At 42.4% G+C, this 22,685-nt stretch overlaps 1 protein-coding gene across 1 annotated transcript in view; it reads right to left on the bottom strand.

Moving 5' to 3' along the window:
* Positions 1–2,656: 2,656 nt before the first annotated feature.
* The window catches only part of SWAP70 (switching B cell complex subunit SWAP70), a 36,248-nt gene continuing 16,219 nt past the window's right edge, over positions 2,657–22,685 (bottom strand). Inside the window, exons 4-12 of the mRNA XM_041464665.1 lie at positions 16,878–17,105; positions 14,200–14,346; positions 13,838–13,946; positions 12,344–12,525; positions 8,854–8,961; positions 7,553–7,719; positions 6,608–6,806; positions 5,122–5,218; positions 2,657–4,799 (exon numbers count right to left, since the gene is read on the bottom strand). Coding sequence (XP_041320599.1) covers positions 4,690–4,799; positions 5,122–5,218; positions 6,608–6,806; positions 7,553–7,719; positions 8,854–8,961; positions 12,344–12,525; positions 13,838–13,946; positions 14,200–14,346; positions 16,878–17,105 — 1,347 coding nt within the window. The 3' untranslated portion in view covers positions 2,657–4,689. The remainder of the gene's footprint in view (positions 4,800–5,121; positions 5,219–6,607; positions 6,807–7,552; positions 7,720–8,853; positions 8,962–12,343; positions 12,526–13,837; positions 13,947–14,199; positions 14,347–16,877; positions 17,106–22,685) is intronic.

The following is a 22,685-nucleotide window of genomic DNA, read 5'->3' as shown; positions in this document are numbered from 1 at the left end:
CAAGGCCTGTCAGGATGTTTCCCATTTAACTGTTTTGCATCATACCATTCCAATCTTAATTTCTTCTGGAGGTGAGATGCAGCTACATTTGCCAAATACCATTTCACCTTATTTGTTAAAACAACCACTGGCCTTTCCCTTTTTTCGAAGGATGGTACTTTTGGCACACCCAGGAAGCCAGTCAGTAAGACTTTTCTGCACTTTTTAATCCTGCCATTTCCAGGTAGCTGGAGTTCACAGGGAGAGTAAATGTGTCGAAGCCACAGTAATCTCTAAATTCATGAAGTTTCTGTTTGCATTGTGTTTTATATATATATATATACACATTTATTTATTTATATTTCTATTATTTATGTATTATATATGTATATAATTTATTTATTAGATATAGATATAGATATAATTTATTTTGCATTTAGATTTATTTTATTTTATGTTTATTTTCGCCCTCACGGCCACATGAGCTGATATCCTCTCCTCACACACGCCCACCCGGCTGGGGGCTGGAAGGGGCGAGCCTCAGTCCCACTCCCAAAAGAGGAGTACGTGATGCTGAGCACGTCCTCGGCTCGGCCCCGCTCCTGCAGCCTCGGGGCGGTACACAGCACCTGGGCAAAGGCTGTGCAGGGAAATAACCTCCCTCGAGCATTTTTCCTTGTTCTGCTTTTAGGAAAGCCGCATGGCAGCCCCAGCTGCGCCTGCAGATGCGAGATTGCGGGATGCTGTGTCCCACTGCACGCATTGTCCTCCTGCGGTGCGCCGCGGTTTGTTCGGGAAATACGCCTGAATTAGCTCACAGGCCCGTGGTAACAAAACAAATCCATTTTTCCTAGGCTGACGGGATGTCTGTGGGCACACTGAGCTAGCCGGGCTCCTGGAGCAGGGGCAGGGAGGTGCTGGCGGTGCCGCACAGCGCTTTTCCCTGGCACCCGCGGCTGGCAGCGCAGGAGCGGCAGGGCGGCTGTCCCGGGACGCCGCCACAGCCGGGAACGCCGCAGGATCAGCGGCGAGGGCTGGCTCACCACGAGGTGGCAGCCGGAGCCCAGCCATGAGGCAGCCCCGGTCCGGCCCGGAGCGCTCCTGCCCCGCCATCCCGAGCTCCGTGTCCCGGCTTTTGGGGCTGCCACAGTGACCCCAAAAGATTTGTTAAAGAAACAAACAAACAAACCCAACAAACAACAAAAACACAAAAAACAAAACAAAGGCAGAGAGAGCCACAATTATCAAGTAAGCAGCAAGTAATGGCAGACTAGGAAAGCCCGTAAAAATCTTGTTAAATGTGGAAGGAATTTGCCATTCTCAGAGGACAAGTGTACGGCACACCTGCCGCCCTTCAGCACCCCTTCCTTTGGGAACAAATCATGACCTCTCGTCCCGAAGCAGCTGAAAGGCCTTGTGGATATCCCCTTTCCTGGCCCTGCACCGGTTTGCTCAAAAATTGTTTATGTAACTGCTTCGCATATTTGAGATAAAAATCAGAGCAGTTATTTTCTGTTCACTCCCATTCACTGACAGGGATGGTGCAGCTCCCGCTCCAGGTGTCCTGCATGACTGAGACACAGCATCATAGGATGGCTAGGGTTGGAAGGGACCTTCAGGATCACCTGCTTCCAATCCCCCTGCCATTAACAGGGCCAAACAGGTGCTTCTTGTGGACCTTAATGATCACCTGCTTCCAATTCCCCACCTGCCCCAGGATACAGATTCTGTCCTAAGATACTGTTCCTTTCCCCTCAGAGGCTTTGCTTTTGTGGCTGCTCATGCAGGACGGTGAAACAGGAGTAACATGAGCTGCTGGAAGCCAGCCTGTTACAGTTTGGGAATGTGTGATCCAGTGAGCACGGCTCATAAATCAGCTCCATAAAATGGTCACAGGGAAAAGAAAACAAAAACAAACAAAAACCCTAAACCAAACTCCATCCTGTTTTTAGAGGGAACAGCACGGTACTGGGGTTGTGGTTTGCAGGACTGTTCCAGCAGCAGCAGGTAAATGAAACCTCAAAAAACAAGTGGGATGAGCCCTCCAGTGCATCTGCCGAGGGTTCAGGAACAGCAGGCACAGCTTTCCCCGGCCTCTGTGTAAGCCTGAGGTGTAGTTAGGGCTTCTTGGGCAGGCTAGTGACATCTCCAATCCCACAGTTCAGCGGGGATATCCTGACCATGAGCAGGCTGTTGGTTTGTGGGAACAGGAGAGCAGTACCCCCGGCCCCACCGGAGATGGTGGCACAGCAGGATGCAGATTTCCATGCTCCAGGGTGACTCATGGCCCTGTGCTCCCTTGGGATGCTGCTCAGTGGCGCTCGAAGGGGCTCATGCTCTAGTGGTATTTTTGCTCAGCATGCAAATGGTTTAATTTTTAAACCAACCACTCCCCCCAGCTTTACTGAGCAAGGCTTCACACAAAGATTTTTTAATTTGCCAGAGCAAGCAGAGACGACAAAACTAAAAGGAACGTTATCTCATTTCCTCTTTTGCCAGCCAGACAGACAGACAGACAGACAGATAAGAGAGGGGCTGCTGTGTGTCTGCCCCAACAGCTCCCTGCTGAGCCTGCTCTGCCCTTGCCCCATCCTGCAGCAAGGAGTACTGAATATGAACATTTAAGAGCAGAAATGCTGCTAAAACAAAGTCTATTTGTGTTACCATGTGACCTCTGCCTTTATTACGCCTTTAACATCCTATCGATACGACCATTGAACTTCTCCCACACAACAGTCACTGGATTTTGAATTTCAACAGGCCAAAAGAAACCCAGGCAATAAGACATCCATTAATTCCAAAATGTAAATGACTTTATATTACTTTATTAAACAGCCATTTCTAAAGAACAGTAAAAAATACGAAAACATGCATCATTTGGTGTTCTTACAAAAATGTTGTCCAAAACAGACTGTTAGAAAAATTAAACAAGTTTAGCCCCAATACCCCTTCTGCTCTCCACATAAGATGTTTGGTAGCTACAAATACTGTTCCAGCTCCTTTAGCAAAGTTTAACCTTGTATACATTAGTAATTCTATTACAGGTGGTTGGGTTTTTTATTCACATTGCTTCTGTAAAAGTGATCAATTTAAAAAATGCACTGTTATCAAGTTTAAGGAACTACTGTTTTCCTGAACAGTGAGTATAAATAGGAAGATCCTGGATTTTCCTGCCATTCTAATCAGCATTCCATTTACTGAAACATTAAAGATTTCAATTAGTATAAAAATATAACCAGAGAATAAATGTCTGAGAAGATTCAGTATTTGAGTGAGTCTTAGTTAATAGGCAAATAAAATGCTATTTATGACTTCCAAATCTGGACACCACTTCTGTACAGTTTCTGCTCTTCCAAGACCCAAGTATCACAGTGCTGCACACCAAGGCACTGCTTATCCTCCTGAAAAATTCACTTCTTATTTACTACAAATAATTTAACATGTAGCTGAACTGACAAGAAGGTGAGGGAGGGATGGCCAGGGTACAGTCAAAGCTGCTCACAAGCCACACCAGCAGGCACCTGCTCCTTGAGGGGGCATCTCAAAATGTCTGTACAAGTTGGCAGGAATCCTGTTTTACTGAGCAATGCTGGTGTGGGAGATCTGCAAAGCAAAGTCACAGCCTTGTTCCTTTTCCCTACAGAGACAGAAATACCTGGCTTTGTCCCAGGAGAGAATGGTAAGGCACAACAGCAGGCTCTTTGGGAAGCCTTGGTACTAGAAACTCTCAAGTTATTTTATTGACAGGAATTACTTCTTTTTTTTTAAAGCAGTGTCACTACACATTTACCATTTTTATTTTTTTAAAAATTTTTTCTTACATTTTTTGAATCTGGCCTCCAATTACAAGTAAGTCAGAAGTGCTGCATCTAGAAATGGTGGGATGTTATAATCAGATTTCTGGCACAAACACAGCCTTGACACAGAGGCTATTTGCCCTGTGTGTGCTACCACCTTCCATTGATCTGCTTCAGAAATCTGTGAGCCAAAACTTCATCTTTTATACTATGAGGAGAATTCTCAAGGCTTAATTTAGCACTTCTCAAGTATGAGACAGTACAAAACCAGTCTTGCACGACTTCTTTTTTCAAATGTCTTACAGCAGCATTTTCTACATGCCTATCTCCAGTTCTTTTGTTTGGATTCCTGCAAAGAGAGGGAAACAGGACACCACATCCAAGCAGGCAGCAGGCACCCACTGATGGCAGCCCCCCCTTGCCAAGGGAATGTGTCTGAGCATTAAGCACTGCGCAGAGAGCAACAGAGGGACAGCAAAAGTAAAAGGAGGAAGCAAAGGTAATGCTCCATCTCAGAGTTGGACACAACCTCCAGGACTGATTTATCCTGGGCTGAAATGATACTAAACTGAAGCAGCAGAACAACTGCTTCCCTCACCTTCTGGAATGAAGGTGATGCTGCCGGATTGGTTAGCTGCTGTCAGATTGTTACAGCTAGTACAGGAACAACTCTGTCACAAGCTATGTTTCAATACAAACTTTCAGTTGCAAAGTCTTGGAAAAGTGAGGGAAAACAGCACATCCTGCCAGACTCCACCCACTGGAATGGCTGAGCTCTGAGCAGACCCTCCAGCATGGCAAACAGCATTTCATGAGCAGAAAGGCCCAACTTGCTGAGCAAACTAAACTTTGTAAGCAAGAGGCTGCTCTGTGCAAAGCAGAACGAGGGAGGTGGGCTCCTGTTCTGCCACTGTCACTCCGAAGTGGCTTTCTTCCCTTTCCAGCTCCTTTGTCTCTCCTCCAGTTCAGCTTCAGTGAAGGCGGCTGGGCCCCAGTTTGTGATTAAGTGAGGATTCTTGGAGCCTGGAAGACAGAGAGCAAGACCTGAGACAAGCAGTTCTGACAGGAACGTCACACTCCCACAATGCAGTGTCCAGGCTGATCCTTGCTTTCGTTTAAACATAAAAGAAACAAACAATAATGATAATAAAATCATTATAGTAGGGCCAATAGAGGGAAAGACTTGGAAGCTCCCATCAGCAGTTGTCACAAAGGGTGATATTTATAGGCTGCTGTGAAACCAGTAAACTACAGGAAAAGGCAGACTTCAGTAAGCCACCAAGTGATATAAGTGCATGAGACAGAATAAATACATATTTTTGCAACTCTTCTGTTGATAACTCACCTGGCTCTATTAGTCGAATCAATCCCTCATGATGAGCTACTTTATCTTTCCAGCTCTTGGTGTTGTTAGCTGCTGTTTCCAACTTCTTCTTCACCTCCTGAAATAAGACAGAGCCCACTTGAAAACAACAGCTTTACTCTCTTTTTATATAAAGATACAACACCTTTTAAACCAAAAGCCAGAACCATGCTAATTCCCCCAGCCCTCTATTTAATGTGGAACCATCCTAAGTAATTTAGTCACCATCACCAACCACCTCCCCCCAAAAAAAAGCTGTCAAACCAGAATCCCAAAATAACAAGCTTTACAATATTCTGTAGCTGTGTAATGAAGCTAGTCTTCATTCTTCAGCCTAGACTGATCTTTTGGGCAATTCCAAATTGAAGGCTAGAATATTTAATTATTTCTAAAATAATTGGTTTGTGGGTTTTTGGTTTTTTTTTTTGTTTTTTTTTTTTTTTTTTTTTTTTTTTTTTTGTGGTTTTATATGTCTATTGTATTCAGCAATTCCTTTGGAGTAGTAAATGATGCTTCCCATACAAAAAGCCTGAGATGTCACCTAAAAAAAGAGTCAAGTACTGGCCAGAAGCAATCTTGTGATGATGTGAGACGTAACACCACCCTGGGAAGTTGTAAAGTGGCCACAACTACCCCAGCTGGGCCCTTGCTTGCAGTGAGTGCAGCATTTGTGTTCTGTGCCAGGCGAGACAGGCTTGTCCTTCAGAGCTCACCCCATAAACACCCTCCCCTGCTGAACACAAACCCAGCCAGGCTTTCTTTCCTGACCTAAATAAATGCAGGATTAACACCTCTCTAGCCCTGGAAAGTGTGCAGCACTTCAGCCTCTACTTGCTGGATTCTGGCTCTTATTTCTTCCATGAACAGTTACTGACCTTCCCCGAAACACTCAGTAGAGCAGAGAGCACGCCTGGCTTTTGGGACACAAGGCTCTGCTGCACACTGAGGATCTGAGCTAATTCCTACCTATCCTTAACTTCCATTCAGTGCTTAAATACATTTTTGAGGAGTAGGTGCCTACCTACACACTGACTTTTCATCTGTAGAAGACAATACAGTGCCATGACATCACCAAACCACTGCAAGAATTACTACCTCAGAAGCAAAATGCACCCAGTTATGGCAGCAGTGGGACTACACATGAAGTGAGACTGCAGTAGGAAACAAATGTACACAGAGTATTTCAGGATGTGACTAAGCTGGCCTACATGCAAATTGTGACAAAAATAAATAAAAGAGGTTCAGAGGTGTGTCTGAAACAGATCCTCTTCTTCAAATATATCTTCTGGTCTACAAACAGTAAAACTAGGAAAAAAAAAAACCAAACAAAACCACAACCAACCCAACTATCCTACCTCTACCTCTTATAACTTTTGTGCCATACTAACCCTTAAAGAAGCATAACATAGAAGAACTTCAAATTCAATCTATGGATAAGGATGAGAGGTTGATGACCAGAGCAGCTCACCTCATACTGCTCAAGAGCCTCCTTCCTTTCCAACTCAAGTTGTTTCAGTTGCTCCATGGCCACTTGAAGCGCCTGTTCCTTCATCATTCTCTGGTTTTCCAGCTCTTGCTTCTCTGCTTCTGTCATCTGAATGGTCTGTTGCTGCTGCAAATGCCATTTTTCCAGTTCAGCTCTCTTTGCTGTCTCCTCTTCCAGCAATCTGCAATGGGGATTGGGACGTTAACTGCACTTTAACGTAAGTCGTACCCATGCAGGGAAGCCTAAATAATTAATTTTTTCTTTCCTCTTTTTTTAAGGAGAAAAAGAATATTGTTTTTAAAAAAGCTTGGGAAGCAGGGAAAAAGTTGTTTGTTGGCTTGCCTTCAGTGTCATGCCAGCAGTGCAAGCAGTCTGACTGTTACAAAGGGCTATTCAGAAAACGTAGTCAATAATGCAAATACACAACACAGAGGCTCAGAAGAAACAGGCATGCATAAGTTATCTTCATTGTCTTAGGAGGACTGAGTATATGAAGGGAAAAAAACACATTCCACATAGCCCCGTAAGAGGAAATTTAACCCTTTATCATTACAGTTTAAACCTGTGATAAAATACAGCAGAATCATTTTTACATATATTGCTTTATAAAATAAACAGCTGAAAAGCTTGTACAGAGTGATCTCAGTTTTTCACATGCTGACACGCACAACATCTGATGGAAAAATAACTGCACCTGCTTTTCCAAAACTGCTGAGCTTGCCCTCTGCTAAAGGCTAATCAGACATATTTTAAAAATCATAAACAGCAGATTCAGCCTTCATATCTTAAGGAAAGATAAAATCTGTCCTGTGTTTGGACTTGAAGGTAGTTCCCCATTCCGAGAGGCAAGCAGTCACTGTAGCAGGGCACAGGTACTCACTATGGGCAGGGGGACTGAAACACTTTTCCACCTGGTCAAAGCCATACCTGGCCTGAAGTTTCCTCACAGTCTCTTCATCCTGACGTGCCTGTTTCTCATCCTCCAGTGCCTCCTGTAGCTGTTTATACATTTCTTCCAGTTCACGTACTCTTTGTAAATACTGTTCCAGTTCAGATGATTTCTGAGCAACCTGCTCTTCCATTTTTTGTCTTACCTAGCAGCATAAATTTGGGACACATGAGCTACCATTCAACTCAGGTTTCCAATTTTTAAAGAACTTCCAGCTTTCCCTCCTGCCATGTTTTCAGAGGCAAACCTTTTCCTGCTGACTGCAGAGCAGAACTGATAAAATTGAGGCTAGATCTGCAGATGTGGAACTAAGACCATTTAAAAAATAAATAGTAACACAGGCTACTTATATTGACCTACTTCCTGCAGCACAGGGTTTCTACAGGGGTTCAAACCTCATTTCAGTCAGCTTGATCTTGTTGCTTAGTTTACAGACACACAACTGAAGGTTGTAGAGAGGCCAGTCATGAAGGTCAGGCTGTTTAAAGGCACTGTTTTCACTCCCTCCTTGGCAGCAGTGTATCTCACACACTTATGTCTCTGGATGATGGCACAGGATGGATAAAGGGGGTTGGAATGTCCTGCCCCATTGGTCTGCAGGCTGCTCCACTCAGCTGACCCAAATCCCAGTGACCCAGAAAGGGATTGTATTCAGGAATTCATGCTCAGCCCATAAAGCAGCACTGTGTGCATTAATGTCCTGAGATGTTCCACCACATCACTTTTTCTACTTCTTTTCCCCAGCTAACAGAACGGCCCTGGAAGACTGCAAATCAGTTCTTTGGGGAATCCTCAGTGCAGCTGAATAGTAACAGTATTGTAAAGCAACAGTATTTCTTTATTTTTGTATTTGTCTGTGTGTATAACTGTAAAGGAACACACAGCATAAAAAAGCTGTTCTAGGAACACATAAAATGCATTTTGATTATGCCTGATTCATTTTGTTTATTCATACAGCAAGTACTGGCCTCAGGTTCTCCATCTCTGAAAACTGCAAGGAGAACTTCAGTCTGCTTTTATGCTTCAGTCTATTTTTCTCCCAATTTTCCAATCATAAACTTTGAGTACTGCATGAATTGTAACCAAGCTGTTCCAGTATTTGAATTCACCAGTAAAAATACTTTAATCCTACATCTCAAACAAATGCAACACATATTCCATCCTCCAGCCTCCTGCAAAACCTGTGGAATTCTTTCAGTGGCTGCTTGTGAGGGAAGCCCTTGCTGAACACATGGCTCCCTATCTGTAATAGCAGCAAAACCCCTCGTGCACTTCTTACCATTTTTTCTCTCTCCAGCTCTACACTGAAGCGATCTTGTAATTCAACTTGAGTCTGAAGCCTTTTCTTCTCCTCCTCAGCAGCACGAGCAGCTGCTGCTTCCAGTTGCTGGAAGAGAAGGGTGGGGGGTAGGGGGAAGAAAAGGAGGAAGAAAACAATTTGTCAAAATTAAATTATTTTGAGGGAATGGAACTTTATTTGATAATTTTTGGTTTTAAAAAAAAATGGAAGAAGCCTTCAAAAGCATCAAAGCACCAGTTTGGATTTTTTAATGCCTGAGATTATTCACAGCCTTTAAATATAATTTACTATCTTGACTGTTTGCACGACAATTTTAAATTTACCAATGAAAAGGCAATTACCTGACTATCTCCAAGCTTCCTCTGAGTCCTGCTTTGCTCAAGTGATAGAAATCACTGTATTTCCCCCTCTACCACAATAGGATAGAAAACTATCATGAAAAACCACATTTCAGGCAGGATTGCATAGGACTTCCAATAGGGAAAACATGCTAGCAAACAGAGAGTTCATACAGAAACAGAAATGAGAAGCACTGAATTGCCATGGGAAAGCAGAAGTGTCAGGAACTTGGACTAGAATAAGTAATTGTGCTATTGTGAATCATCCCTCTAACATCCCCTAAACTGCCAAGTAAGGTAAATAAAATCCTGGTCCATAATCATCACTTGAGTTTAGGAGGAACATTAGCTAGGGCCTGGGAAACAGCTGCTGATACCCTTCCACCTCTTGCATCTTATTTTACTTTTGTTGCATCTTGATTTTACAAATAAAGACAATGGTCACAGTTTTTCCTTTTGTCAGGATTTCAATCCTCGCAAGGTTAGAAATCTTCAGGCACCAGCCTAAACTTTACCAGGAGTGAAAACAAAAGCATTTTTTCAAAAAATTGTTCTAAGAAACTTATCTGATGCTTTTTTTAAAATATGCTGGGCTGTGGAAATTGCTTCCACAGACCTTTAGTAAGAGCAGGGCACAACATAAAGATGCCAGGGACCTGTTGGAGCAAGCCCAGAGAAGGTGACACTGGGGACAGGCTGTGCAGAGAAGCTGTGGATGCCTCATACCTGAAAGTATTCAAGGCCAGGCTGGATGGGCTTTGGAGCAACCTGGAATAGTGGAAGGTGCCCCTGCCCAGAGCAGGAGGACTGGGACTGGATGATCTTTAAGGTCCCTTCCAAACCAAACCTTTCTGTGATTCTGTCATGCTCCTAAAGGTACCACGTTTAAACCATGCTCCCTCACCAACCTAGATGAACTAAAGAGATGCCCCAATGATTAAAACTGCCAAGCTACAACTTTCACTCTTTTACATGCTTGCAATACCACTCTGGTCTCAAAAGATGGGAAGAAGTGAAGGAGAAGGTTCAGGTTTCTGGGTTTAAGTTGCAGAACACAGCACAGAACTGCTCTCCTTTGCAAGGCTTAAATGATGCCAGTGTTTTAGAAGCAGCATTCTTCCTCTGCCAGGACATTCAAAAGCATTGTAGTCAAATCCAAGATGCCTATTTAAGTGAAATCTCCTCTAGATTTCCTTCCCCACTCTGAAATTAAACAAACATTGCCAATACTGAGCTGAGAGGGTGAAAGTGCAGAGTCACAGGCAAGGGTGGGTGCCAGGCCATGGCCAGAGACCTCAACAAGAAAATTATCTTTGTCCACTCAGTATCAGCAACTTCCTGCTTCATCCACCAAAGCTGCTCCTAGCAGGTAAGGTTACTGGGAACTGTACACTTCAGGGAAAAGCCACAAGTGTTGGAGGGAGGAGAGAACAGAACACACCATTCCAGCAGGCACAGACAGCACAGAGTCTCCAAAGCCCATGCAAGACCCCAGTTGAAACAGAAAGGGTGCACACGTCCTGTGCATGCTCTCACACAAGAAAAAACTTACCTTCCTGTCTGTTCAATGTGCACATGTAATTCCAGTAAAAAATATGAAAAAAATCTATTTTAGATGAAAGCATTTATTCTTTTGGAATACTCTACTGCAGGAGCTACCAGAATAGAAACCAGTCCCAGAGTGCACTTTGGCAGATGCTGCATAAATGGTGGCTCACTGCCATCAGCAGCAACTCAACCTTGGAGCTTCCCAGAACAATCCAGTTTCCTGAAGCATTTACAAAGCCTTTTCCTTGAAGAACAGTTTTCTAACTAATCAAACCCTTTCAGTTCCTCCAACAATGTACCTCCTCCCTAGTTCCACCTAGGCAAAGTGCAGTAGTTCATGTCAGAGCCTAAGACACCTTCCTTGAGAAAACATTTTAATCCAGCCCACTTCAAAAGATGCTTCTGGCCACAACTCTCTTTAGTTTACCCACTGTGATTTTTATGAAACTCCCTGGAGCCTGCCAAGATCCTACTGCTCCTTTGGGGTTGCTCTCATGCTGTCTTCCCCCCTAAATATTTTTCCATAAAGTAAACAACACAGAAATCCAACTTTATTGTTTCTGTTAATGGGTACATTACTTACCAGCAGAAGGTAACATAGGCTATCCTTTATTGTCTATTTTGAATTCTGAATCTTAAACACATGTAGACATGGTGTGTATACACATGGTAGACAAATGTAATTGCCAAAATTAAATTTAAAAATTGTTTTCCACTGTCAGACTCCATTTAAGGCAAACAGAATAATACCTACATCAGGACTATCAGTGCAAGACTGACTTTAAAAAAGACAAATTTCTCCTTGCCACAAATTGTGACAATGATAAGACTTTAAAAAATGTGGGTTTTTAAAATTTTATTTGCTTTCTAGACTCAAAACCTTAAATGCCCTCACAATATTTATAGCTGTGAAGATCACTGAAGTTTTTTCTAAGGGCTAAAACTGGTGGGTTTTATTTACGAAAAACTCAAGCAATGATGCAGATTTGTCCTAAATGGGAATGCAAAAAACTTACAGTAATTTAGGGAGGTAGTGGAGACATGTAAAGAAAGGAAGACCTGGATTGCTTTAGCAGCAAGGACTCAGCAGCCAAAATGTAAGGCAGCAAGTGGGGAGGGTTTGAATTTGAATATTGGGTTCTAAGGTGTTCTCAAGGCACACTCCACACTAAAAGTAAGAAAAGCCACATATTTTGTTTTTAAAGATAGAAATTATAGAAATTAATCTGTGGGCAGAGAAGAGTTCCCATAAACACACAAATAACATAACGAAACTTGGGTAAACTATGGAAGAAAATCTTCATGGAAACCCTAGGTTTGACAGACATGTCTGACAGAAAAGGAAAACAAAAAGCCCAAAAGCAACTGAAAATATTGGTCTCTCCTGTCCCCAGACACCATCCACACAGCTGGCAGGCTCTTCTCCACCAGCCTGACAATCCCTGCTCAGCACAAGGGTTTGAAACAAGTGCAGCTCCTCTGGAGGAGTCTGCTCCATGTGCCTGAAGAGCACAGACGCCCAGCTCCACTGCACGAAGCCCAGCCCAGGCACAGGCACTGCGCTCCGGGCTGGAAGCTCCCACCTTGCGCACGGCCTCCAGCTCCTTCTGCTTGTTCTCGTTGGCCGCCTGCAGCTCCTTCATCTGCCGCTCCAGCTCCTCCTGCTCCGCCAGCAGCTTCTGCCGCAGCTCCTTGCGCTTCTGCCGCGCCTCCTTGTGCGGAGGAGCGCTCCCCGCCCGCAGCAGGCTCACCGTGCTCTGGATGGCTGCAGGGACAGGAGGGGACACCGTGAAGGGGGTGCTGAACTTTCTGGGTAGGCTTTGTGAAGAGACTTGCAGCGCTGGGCTGTGCTGGCTGTCGGGTCGGGGATTTTTGAATGTATTTTTAAATCAGAAAGCGCTGTTGTCAGTTGTCCTAATTGTCATCAGGCTGGCTGTCAACACAAAGTTGTGTTGACAGAAGTGAAAGACACTAAGAATAAGTGATTATAAGCCAACTCTCAGTACTGGCTGCGTGCCACAAGGATAAGGTCTAATGCAATTAACATAATGCAATTCCACTGCATTATGTAAATTGCAATGTTGATTTATAACAGGCTATGGACATATGAGTTACTCATATACCCAGCTGCAAGAAAAAACCCCAACACTTGAGGATTTCTTACTACCTAGACTCAGCGACTAACCAAGAAGTAGGTGTTACCTATCTATCTTCCCTAGAGCCAACCTTAAACTCTAAATTCTTACAGATACTCCAAGGGAGTATCTGTAAACTCTTCTGTTTACTGAAAAAGTTTCTCCCAGTAAGACAGTCGCTCTCATTCACTTACATGCAGTGACAAAATATTTAAGACAGCAAAGCTGAGGAGTGGCAGATGATTTTGGTATTTTATTCACACACCACAACCATGAAAAAAAAGTCTCCTTTTGAATCATTCATCATACTTTGGTACAATGAACACACGCTGCAGGTAAAGAGGGAAGTGCAAATGAAAGCCCACAGCTTCAAGTATTTAATTGCTGCACATTCTTCAATGGCATTGGCAACAACAGCTTTGCAAGGGCTTCTACCTCACTCTGCAGATGGATGTACCCATCACATATCTGGGAAGGTCTCACAGGAGGAACACCTTTACCATGGGAATAGAAAAGCAAGCCCTAATTCCCAGCTTTATGCTCAGGTCACCAAACCACACTACTTTAAGCAGAACTGTACAACCAAAGTCAGTATTTTACAGTGCCACAATGCACAAGCTTTCCCTTTCTCCCCAAAAGCAATGGTTTACAACATTGCTTCCCTTCCCCATCCCTAGAAGTACAGTCAATATAAAAAGCAACAATAATAACCATTTCATTTTGGTTATGGCTGCCTGAATTGAGGCACCTACATGACAAAAACTGATTTCCCTAATGTGGATCATTAGTTCTTCCTGAGTATCAGACCCCTTAAACATCCATGTGCCCAAAACAGAGACATCCAAAAATCATAAGACTAAGAATTTCAAATTTGAGCAAAGCACTGCTGTAAGAATTCCACTAACCTTAACTTTCACATAACTAGCATTTTTGAAACCTCACCTTGAATCCATTCCTGCTTCTTCTTTTTATCAGAGGCACTGATCTCAAAAGTTTTATCAAGACATTTTATGAGAAAAAGGCATTTCTTTCCATCTTTGTCAGGCAAGGCCTAGAATGGGTAACAATAAAGATTAGCTTTGCAAACACTGAAATCTAAGTTATAAAGTCAAGCAGCATCTATTCACTTATGGGTCACAGAGGTACAAACACCAGCACTAAGAGCCTTTATTACAAGGTGTTTATGAACTGGTGTCATATGAAGTAAAAAAGCTCTCTTAAAATATACCAGGAGTCAATCTCACACACACAAAAGGATTAATTCTGATCTTTAGAGACATACATAGTTTTTGGAGCGGTTTTACCTCTACACAACAGTTGCCATCCAGTATGATGTCTCCCTTCTTGTCCTTTAAATCTTCACTTACATAGTAGGAAATAATATTGGGTTTCAGCACAAACCATCGTTCCATCCAATTTTTCCGTTTGTGACCTTTTTTCAGCATGTAGCCCTGTTAAAAGCAACAGAGCAGCTGAAATGCCTGTCCACTGCTGAACCACCTGGTCTTTTGGTTATGTAAAGGTGCAAAGACCCAACGGAGCACACAAAAGTTACCTCACAGCCCCAAATACTTTTAAAGTTAGCCAGTACTTCAGCTGTACCTTCCATTTCTGTAATCATATTCCCCAAATACTTACATATTTTTGTCTGACATTTAACTTCCAAAAAAAATCAAATCACAGATGAAACTGAAACACCAACATCAATAAGCTATGAACAAGCCATATAGAAAGTATATTCTGCATCCTGAGTATTCCAGATTAAGAAGATGAAGAAGTTGGAAAGAAAACCACAGAACATTTTTCTGTAATGGCTTTCATCTATAACTGTTTTTGATACATGCAAATGTGCTTGTATTAAATATATACATACATATATATATATATATATATGTAAAGAAATGTTCTGTGACATATTGAATCCAAAGATATCTTTCTCTACAAGTCTGAGGGGAAAGAAAACATTCAGAACAGTTGAAGAAGCTTTTTTATTTAAAAAACAAACCAAACCAAACTAGAACCCAAGCCACCCTCTACATATACAGCTTATCTGTGCTCAGCTTTTCCAGTCCAGAGCCAAGGCCGTGCCTATTCCCAGGTGCCATCCCACTCCCTTGCTCCAAAGCAGGAATGCACAGCTTTGTTTGCCGCCCCCATGCTCGGGGCTGAGCTCTGGGCGCTTGCAAGGCCATGTGAAGGACTCCTGCAGCTTCAATCTTTCATGCTTTGCACAGTCTAAGTCATAGCCAGGGTTTTTTTTTTTCCTTCCTGACTAACCAAATTTGCTTTCAGAGACAAGTCAGACTAATACTTTCCCCTCAAATTTCTGCAATATCTTTACCTGTTACTTCAGTACCAGCTGCCTCTCACCTTCCAAGAACCCACTGAGAGCTCTTGAAAAGCAGGAGCTTTTTCACACCAACCATCACACAAAGGACACATCTTGCAGAACACTAAATATCACAAATTTAACTATTGCTGCTACCCTCTGTAAGCCTTACAGATCCAGGATGTGTTCAATAAAAAGGGTAGCATGACGCTTGGTTATGTGACCATGTGCCATTAATTAATACCTTGAAGCAATTATGTGATTACTGCAATAAACAGGACAATTCTGTCAAGAATTGTCAATCAACAAGGTATCAGGATACTGAAATCACACAGATCTCTGCTCTCCACTAGCCCAATAACTGTCCAAACTGCCCAGGTGGCACAGGGCCAAATCTTGACACAAACTATTTTTAAGTGTCTAGGAACCATTCAAAGGCACTCAGACATCCTTGAGAAAGAAGCCCAGGCACCAAGAGAGGAAAGAAAGGAGACACAAAACAAACCAAAACAAAAAAGGTGTGGGGGAAGACACACAATGCAATATCAAAACTGAAAAGGAATCAGATTTCCTCACAAGTTTCAAGGTGGATTGAACTGACACTGGTTAATTTATTTTCACGGTATCAAACAGCAGAATTACTTCATTTTGCCCTCAACTGACTTTGTGTATGTGTGTGTCCCCAGCCCTCACCTCCAACAGGCAACCAGCAGTTAACAAAAATAGACTTATGCATTGTTCTGTGGGTATTCTGAAAGAATTTCCTGTGCCAAGACCTTCTGATGGTTTCTTCAGAACAGCATAGGAAAGCCTGCCAAGAAAACCATTTTTTCCTCTCCTCACCAAGAAATCAAAGATGAAAAAAATTCTCTTGTCAGGTAAAAGTCAATTTTAAAGAACTCTCTAGGCAAACTCTGCTGTGACCCCTCAGGTCCCTGTGGTACTTCCAATTCCCATGAAAGAAAATGCAGTTTTTAAAGGTATTTTAAAAAATATCAGTTTATTCCTAAACTGATAATCCAGTCACTGGAAATCTGAAGAGGTTTGCTAAGAATACAAAGGCCAGTGTGATTTATGGAGTCTGAGTGCAGGTAAATAAGTTGTCAGACATGTAGCCTGCTAAGCAGAACAAGAAGGGACAGCCCTCTGGAGGCTCTTCCACACCTTTTTCCCTGTTGCAGAGGGGCACTTGAGAAGCCAAAAATAGCCTGGTCCAGACCCCCTTGCCTGAATACAGAGGTGGTGCCCAGCACAGCTGCATTTCCTACAGCATAACTGAAACTACAGAAAAGCATTTCCAAAGACTGAAGAGTTGTCACCAGAACTGAGAGCACGATGCAGCTATTCTGTGAACTAACAAGCAGCTGGTACTAGTGTAAAAAAGGCATTATTTCAAGTCAGAGCCCACTTCTTTCTCTTTCTAAAAGCAAGCTCTCCCATTCATGATACTGCTACAATTACAACAATCTGAATAGCAGCACAATTTCTTTTATAAAAATAAACTCATATTAAAGAACCCTTAAAGACAATTTGCCTGATTTCCTCCTGCTCATCATTCAATAGGGTAAAGAAAATTGAGCACAAATTGAACATTTTCTAATTAAAGCAATAAAACATTCTACTTTAAAAACATTAGTTCTCTGTGGTTCTTACCTGCTTGAGTACATCTAGAATGAGCTCATTAAAGACTTCATTGATGGCCATGGACACAGTCTGCCTGTCCATTCCTTTACTGAACTGCCCACTCCCGATGAGGTCGATGAGCTCCCACGCAGAAAGACCCTCTCGGCTGGTGTTGAGAGCAATCTTGTAATGGTCAAACTGCTCCTGCTGCCAGCCTGCTCCCATTGCTTCCGTGATTTTTTTAAGTAAATATTCAATCTGTGCAGAAACACAAGCAGAAATCCATCATTTGCAGCAGACATGGAAATTAAGCGTTTCAGAGCTGTAAAGGAAGTTTCTCCAGAGACTCCCATTACAGCGAGTTTCCTATGCTCACATGGAGGCCCCTAAACGTAGGTGGTTCAATTAACAAAGGTTTTAAGCTCCTGTCTCAGCTGAGCTCTTCACTGCCAAGCCCGTCCCTCAGCTACTCTCTTCACGTGAAAACAAAGAATTGAACCTGACAGCCTCATTTAGCATTTCAGATTCCTACAGAACACATGGGACCCTCCCTGCAATGGCATCCAAATTGTGAATGACTGAAGCGTGAGAAAGCAAGAAGTTTCAGAAAGTATTTTGTAAGCAAAAATCAAACAAATAACAAAAAAATAAAGAAAGAAGGCTGTTTGGACTAGAAGTGAAATGAAAAACGACCAAGGTATGATCTACACCTGAGCCCTCTTCTCTAGCTCTCAAGCACTCCATCCTTGGACACAATCCTGACAGCTGTATCAAAAGAAATAAAAGAACAAATCTGTCACATCTGCTTTTGTTTCCCAAATAAATTCTCCTTGTCCTTTAATCTTTCATCACTCTGTAAACATTACCATGCACAGGACAGCAACACCAGTAACATTAGTCAAAACAAACACGAGAATGAAAAAGAAACAAAGAAGGCTGGGGCTCTTTAGTCTGTTTTTTTATGTTAGTTTTAAATTCATCAATGTTAATTTGCAGTATTTTAAAGTAAACCCATCTATACTATCTACATCTGCAGTATTTTAAAGTAAACCCAGCTTTGAGGACATGCTAAATGCTTTTAATGACTCTCTAAACAAATAATAGGTGAGGGCCTTCCTGCTACAGCTCAGAGCCACCTTTTAGCTGGTCTAATAGGCTTTTGAGTCTCCATGCAAGAGATTTGGGAGTAAAAAGAAAGAAGTGGTTTTGTCCCCCACAAGGACTCCCAGGCCTCAATATATTGTGGCTGCTGTTTCTCTCTCCTACAACAGGCACAGCCACATCCCTTCCTTTCCCCCATGTCTATGGTCAGGAAACACAAGTGTGCAGTAGAACAGTAAATCCCAAATTCACCCTGCAGAGGGATGTGCTTTTCCCACTATTTCAGCTCAGTGACTCTTGGTGTCACAGCCCCTACTCCAGGGCTGCGTGGGCAGTGCTGCAGAAAAAGGAGAAGATGCAAAGCAGCGCCAGGAGGAAAGTTCCTGTTCCCCTGAATGAACTGGAAGTGCACACACCTGCAAGTTTTGGCTGTCACATCCTCCTCAAGTCTCTCTTAGGAGAAGACAGCCCAGCCAGGCACAGAATATGCCTCCAGAAATTGTAGAGAGCATTGTTTTTCATGTCAGCTTTACCAAGTAAGACACTTCAGTAAGATTTAGCTCCTTGTGCAGTTTTCACTAGCAAAGATATGGTCTAACAGGCATTCAAATTCACAGTCTTTAAAATAAGCTTTGCTGATTTTCACTCTCCAAAATCCTTAAGTTAAAAAGACAATTTAAGGCTTTCAAGCATTGACTACCATAAATCCTCAGTATTCAGTTAAGGGCAGGAAGCAGCTTACTTCCTACTCCAAGCATGTTTTATAGAAAAAAAAAACCAACCCAAAAAAAGCCTTCACGGAGTGCAAGAACAGGAGCACTGAAAAGCTGTTTCAAACCTCCCAAAACCTTGATTTTTTTAGCTATGTTCAAAACACATTCTGCCACTCTGCTCATTCCCTTTGAACAGCATCAGTTCTGAACTATGATCCTGGACTTTAACTGGAAGGAAAGCTAAAATAACTCAGACTTAATTAGGTAGATAATATATCTGCCAAAATGCTACAAAGTAATAGTAACTAAAAAAAAATTAACTCTAACTATAAAATTCATTGCTCCAAAATTTCACAACCTCTCACACTGCTTGAGGCATGGCAACTTAAGGCATCAAGCTCTCAAATTCCTTTGGTTAATTATCTAAAAGTACCAGGTCTCACTTGCAGACAAAGGAACACACACACAAAGAGCACACCTGAATCAATCTTTTTCCCATTTTTGCTCAAGCCATATAAATAAAATGTGGATCAAACTAATGGTCTGGAAATGATGCAATGCAAAACTCTTGGCTAGTACATGTTATCACAGAATACACTAAAAATAAGTCAACACATTGTTTCCTTTAGTGTCATTTGTACACATTTTATCTTATTTTGGTTCATAGATTAGATTTAACCATTTAAGTCTGCCAACCCCCATCTACAAGTCACTTCTCTGACTACAAATATCCTACAACCTTCCTAAAGTACATAAAATACTCATTATTTTAAACTACATTAACTCTTCTTAACTGAAAAATGACCTGTGCATGTTACAATTCAATTTCTAAAGTTAAAAAAAAATTAAAGGTTTATCTTGAATTCAGTCACATACATGGCTAACCAAAGTTCCCAGAAAAAGTTTATCTGATCTATCTGCTCAACAGCAACAGTGACTTTTGCACAGTATGAATATGGAAGTATGAGGTAAATACAAAGAAATAAGTTGCACCAGTGTGAAAGCAAATAGCAACCACTCCTTAGGTACTCAAATGAGGAACCCCTGAGAGCAAATGACATTTCCCCTCCTCCACAGAGACATGTCAACCCAGCAAATAACTGACAAATGAAGTCTCCTGTCTCAAATATAAACTACTCCTGTAGCTAAAAAGCAAAAGTGAAATGATGTTTGCTGCTATTCTGACAGGACCTTGCTTTCAGGTCAAAAGTATGCAAAACACAGGTGCAAAAATACCAGGGAGTTGTTAACACTGCATACAAGAGCAGGGACCAGTGGCTCCACACTACCAAAACCAGCTTCCATCTCAAACTTTTCAGCCAGAATTTTGCCAAGAGAAATCAAAAATAAAAACAAAGAACAGAGCTCTAACATGAGTCTGTTTGGGAGCTTCTTTCAGAGGGCACTTTCTTTTCTCCATGTTTCAGTGTCTATTTGTTTTCCTCTTCCAGGTATTCCTGCTTCCATGGGGAATGAAGCATCATAGATTTTTCACAAATATTTCTGATATACTAGTGGGTCTCTTAGATGAGAAAAATAACGCCAAGGAGGCCTTCATGCCCAGCAGAGCACAGCAGACAAGGCTATTCTGGTTCACACTATTCAAATAAGGTTTGTGATATTAACAGAGCAGATGTTAAAAGTCTACTCACATTATACAAAATTCTGTGGGAGTAGATGTTACTGGGCCACAGCCATGAGAGCAGTCATAGCATATCCCCTCTCACAGTCATCATCAACTCCTTTTCTTCATCCCATCAGAACATCACTTACATTTAAGTAAAATATTTGTTTCTTCCTTTCCACCAGCAAAACCAGGTTCATTATCCAGTGTAAGCCACTACCTTGTTTCTTTTTTTTTCAAAATTAAATCAGTGCTAAGTGAAGTGTAGTAAAGGTCAACTCAAGAAACAACCCTGCTGTGTGAGCTGAAAACCATTTCATGCAGCAGCCAAGGAAGAAGGCAGCGAAATGGGAAGAACTGGTGCCAGTCTCCCTAACCAAGAGACTAAAAATCTTCCTAACCACTGTCATCAACTTTTAGAGATCATGGGTCAATTAAAAGCCTACACAAGCAGCTTTCATTCTCTTTATATCAGTTTCAATGTCATTTCTGAAGGGCCAAGGGTCAATTCCCAGTATTTCATTCACTGTTTCAGTTTCTGGTACTAGAATGCAGAACAAGGAAGCGAACATGGTCATAAAAACACACTCCAGAAGAATCACCACTGGACCAGATTCTCACCTCCCCAGGCTAAGAAAACATCACCTCATTTTGACATGCACAAAAAGCCACACAAGGCTTAGTCCTCTTAGGAGGATTAGAAATGCCGTCTGTTAATAAATTTGAAGACTAGAGGACAAGTGAAAAATTACGGTACAAATCTTTCCCCATGAAGCCAAAAGCAGCAAATATGTTTGGCTTACTTGAAACAAATTGTGAGGATGGGATTACAACATGAGTATGCAGCTTGCAGTGTGTGTATCTCTGAGTTTCACCACAAAGAACAGCCCAGAAACACAACTAACCACACACCACAGCTCTCAGGCGATAAAGCATTCCCAAGGCTGCAGTCACATGTCCAGAAATAAGAAAGGAGAAGTGCTTGAAAACCTTTTTATAAAACAGAAAACGTCTGGTTAAAAAATACCAAGACACACAAATGAGTCTGTAACAACTGAGAGGTGACTTGGAAGGAAAGCTCATGACAAAACAGAAATATTTTTCCTCTTATGGATTCAGTTCTCACCACCTTTTTTCCTTCATTTCCTTCTCATGGAAGAGGTAATGCCTGCAAGAGCTGAAGGAAAGATACACTCGGATGTCTGCATCTCAGATGATGTAATGGAAAATCTGGTTGTGGGGATGGGAAGGAGCTCCCAGCCAGTCCCTGCTTTCTGCCTTGGCACATGAGCACCTTTGCAAAATAAACATTTATGGATCTCTGTTCCTTTCCAGCTCTTCCAAGGGCTCTCAGCTGCCCACCAGTAGGCAGCAGAAGGAACACGAGTGCAAGGCCATCCCCAGCTGTGCCCAGTACTCCCTGTAACCCTGTCTTTGTGTCTGTGTCTCCTGTCTCTGTGTCACTTTGAGAGGGATCCTCTCAAGCTTGAAGTCACATTCCAAAACTGCGCACCCCAACCCAACCCCTTCCCCACACTGGACTTTACAAACCTTATCCCCCTCAAGTGCAGGGCTGGCATCCCTCCTTCCTGGGCAGGTGAGGAGCACAGGCCAGTCACTGCCTCTGGCTTTCAGCCTGGCCTGTGCTGAACAAGCAACTTCTGGCCCTTGCATCACCTCTCCACTGCTTTCAGATTCTCTCCTGGTAACTCCTTTCCTCACGTTGCTCCTTCTAAAGCTCTTCTCAGCCTGCATCTCTGAATCCTTTCCAAAGCAGCCTCCTTTCCCTTCTCTGGATGAGCTGCAGCCATTTGCTGCCCATTGAACCCTTGGGCAGGGAATCAAGACTTCCACGTTGTAGCTGGGGGTAACAGCCCTGCCACATTCAGCTGTCCAAAAGGAAACGCCCAGCACAGCAGCACCAGTGCAAAAGTACACGACACAGGCAAGAAGGAAAGACAGCAGCTTCAATATTTAGTCAGCACAGTGCAAGTAAGGTGAAACTGCACTCAAGCAGGAGGCTTTTCCAGATATGAGATATTAAATCTATGAAATAACTGCAGAAACCACTTATCTCATTTTAAAAACTGCAAAAAGAAAAAAAAAAAAAAAAAAAAGAGGAAATTCAGACTCCCAAGCATGTCTCAAAGAGCAGCTGCTCCAAGGAGGAAGAAAAGGCATCCTTACAGCCACATCAAGTTGTGTTAATCCATTCACTAGAGACCAAAGAAGTCTTGCAATTTTCAAGAAAGGATGCAAAAATCTTCAAGGGATCACCCTTCCAAACTGAAAGCATGTGGCAAGTTTCTCGGTTACTTATAAAGTGGAAAATAAACAAACAAAAAATAACCAAAACAAAAGCCAACAATGTGGAAGGGAGGGTGGAGTGGGAACAGCTGG

The sequence above is a fragment of the Pyrgilauda ruficollis genome, unplaced genomic scaffold (genome assembly GCF_017590135.1).
Source record: "Pyrgilauda ruficollis isolate IOZ18807 unplaced genomic scaffold, ASM1759013v1 scaffold182, whole genome shotgun sequence".
Taxonomy (NCBI): domain Eukaryota; kingdom Metazoa; phylum Chordata; class Aves; order Passeriformes; family Passeridae; genus Pyrgilauda; species Pyrgilauda ruficollis.
The sequence above is the reverse complement of the archived record's forward strand: the minus strand, read 5'-3'. Positions and strand labels throughout refer to the sequence as shown.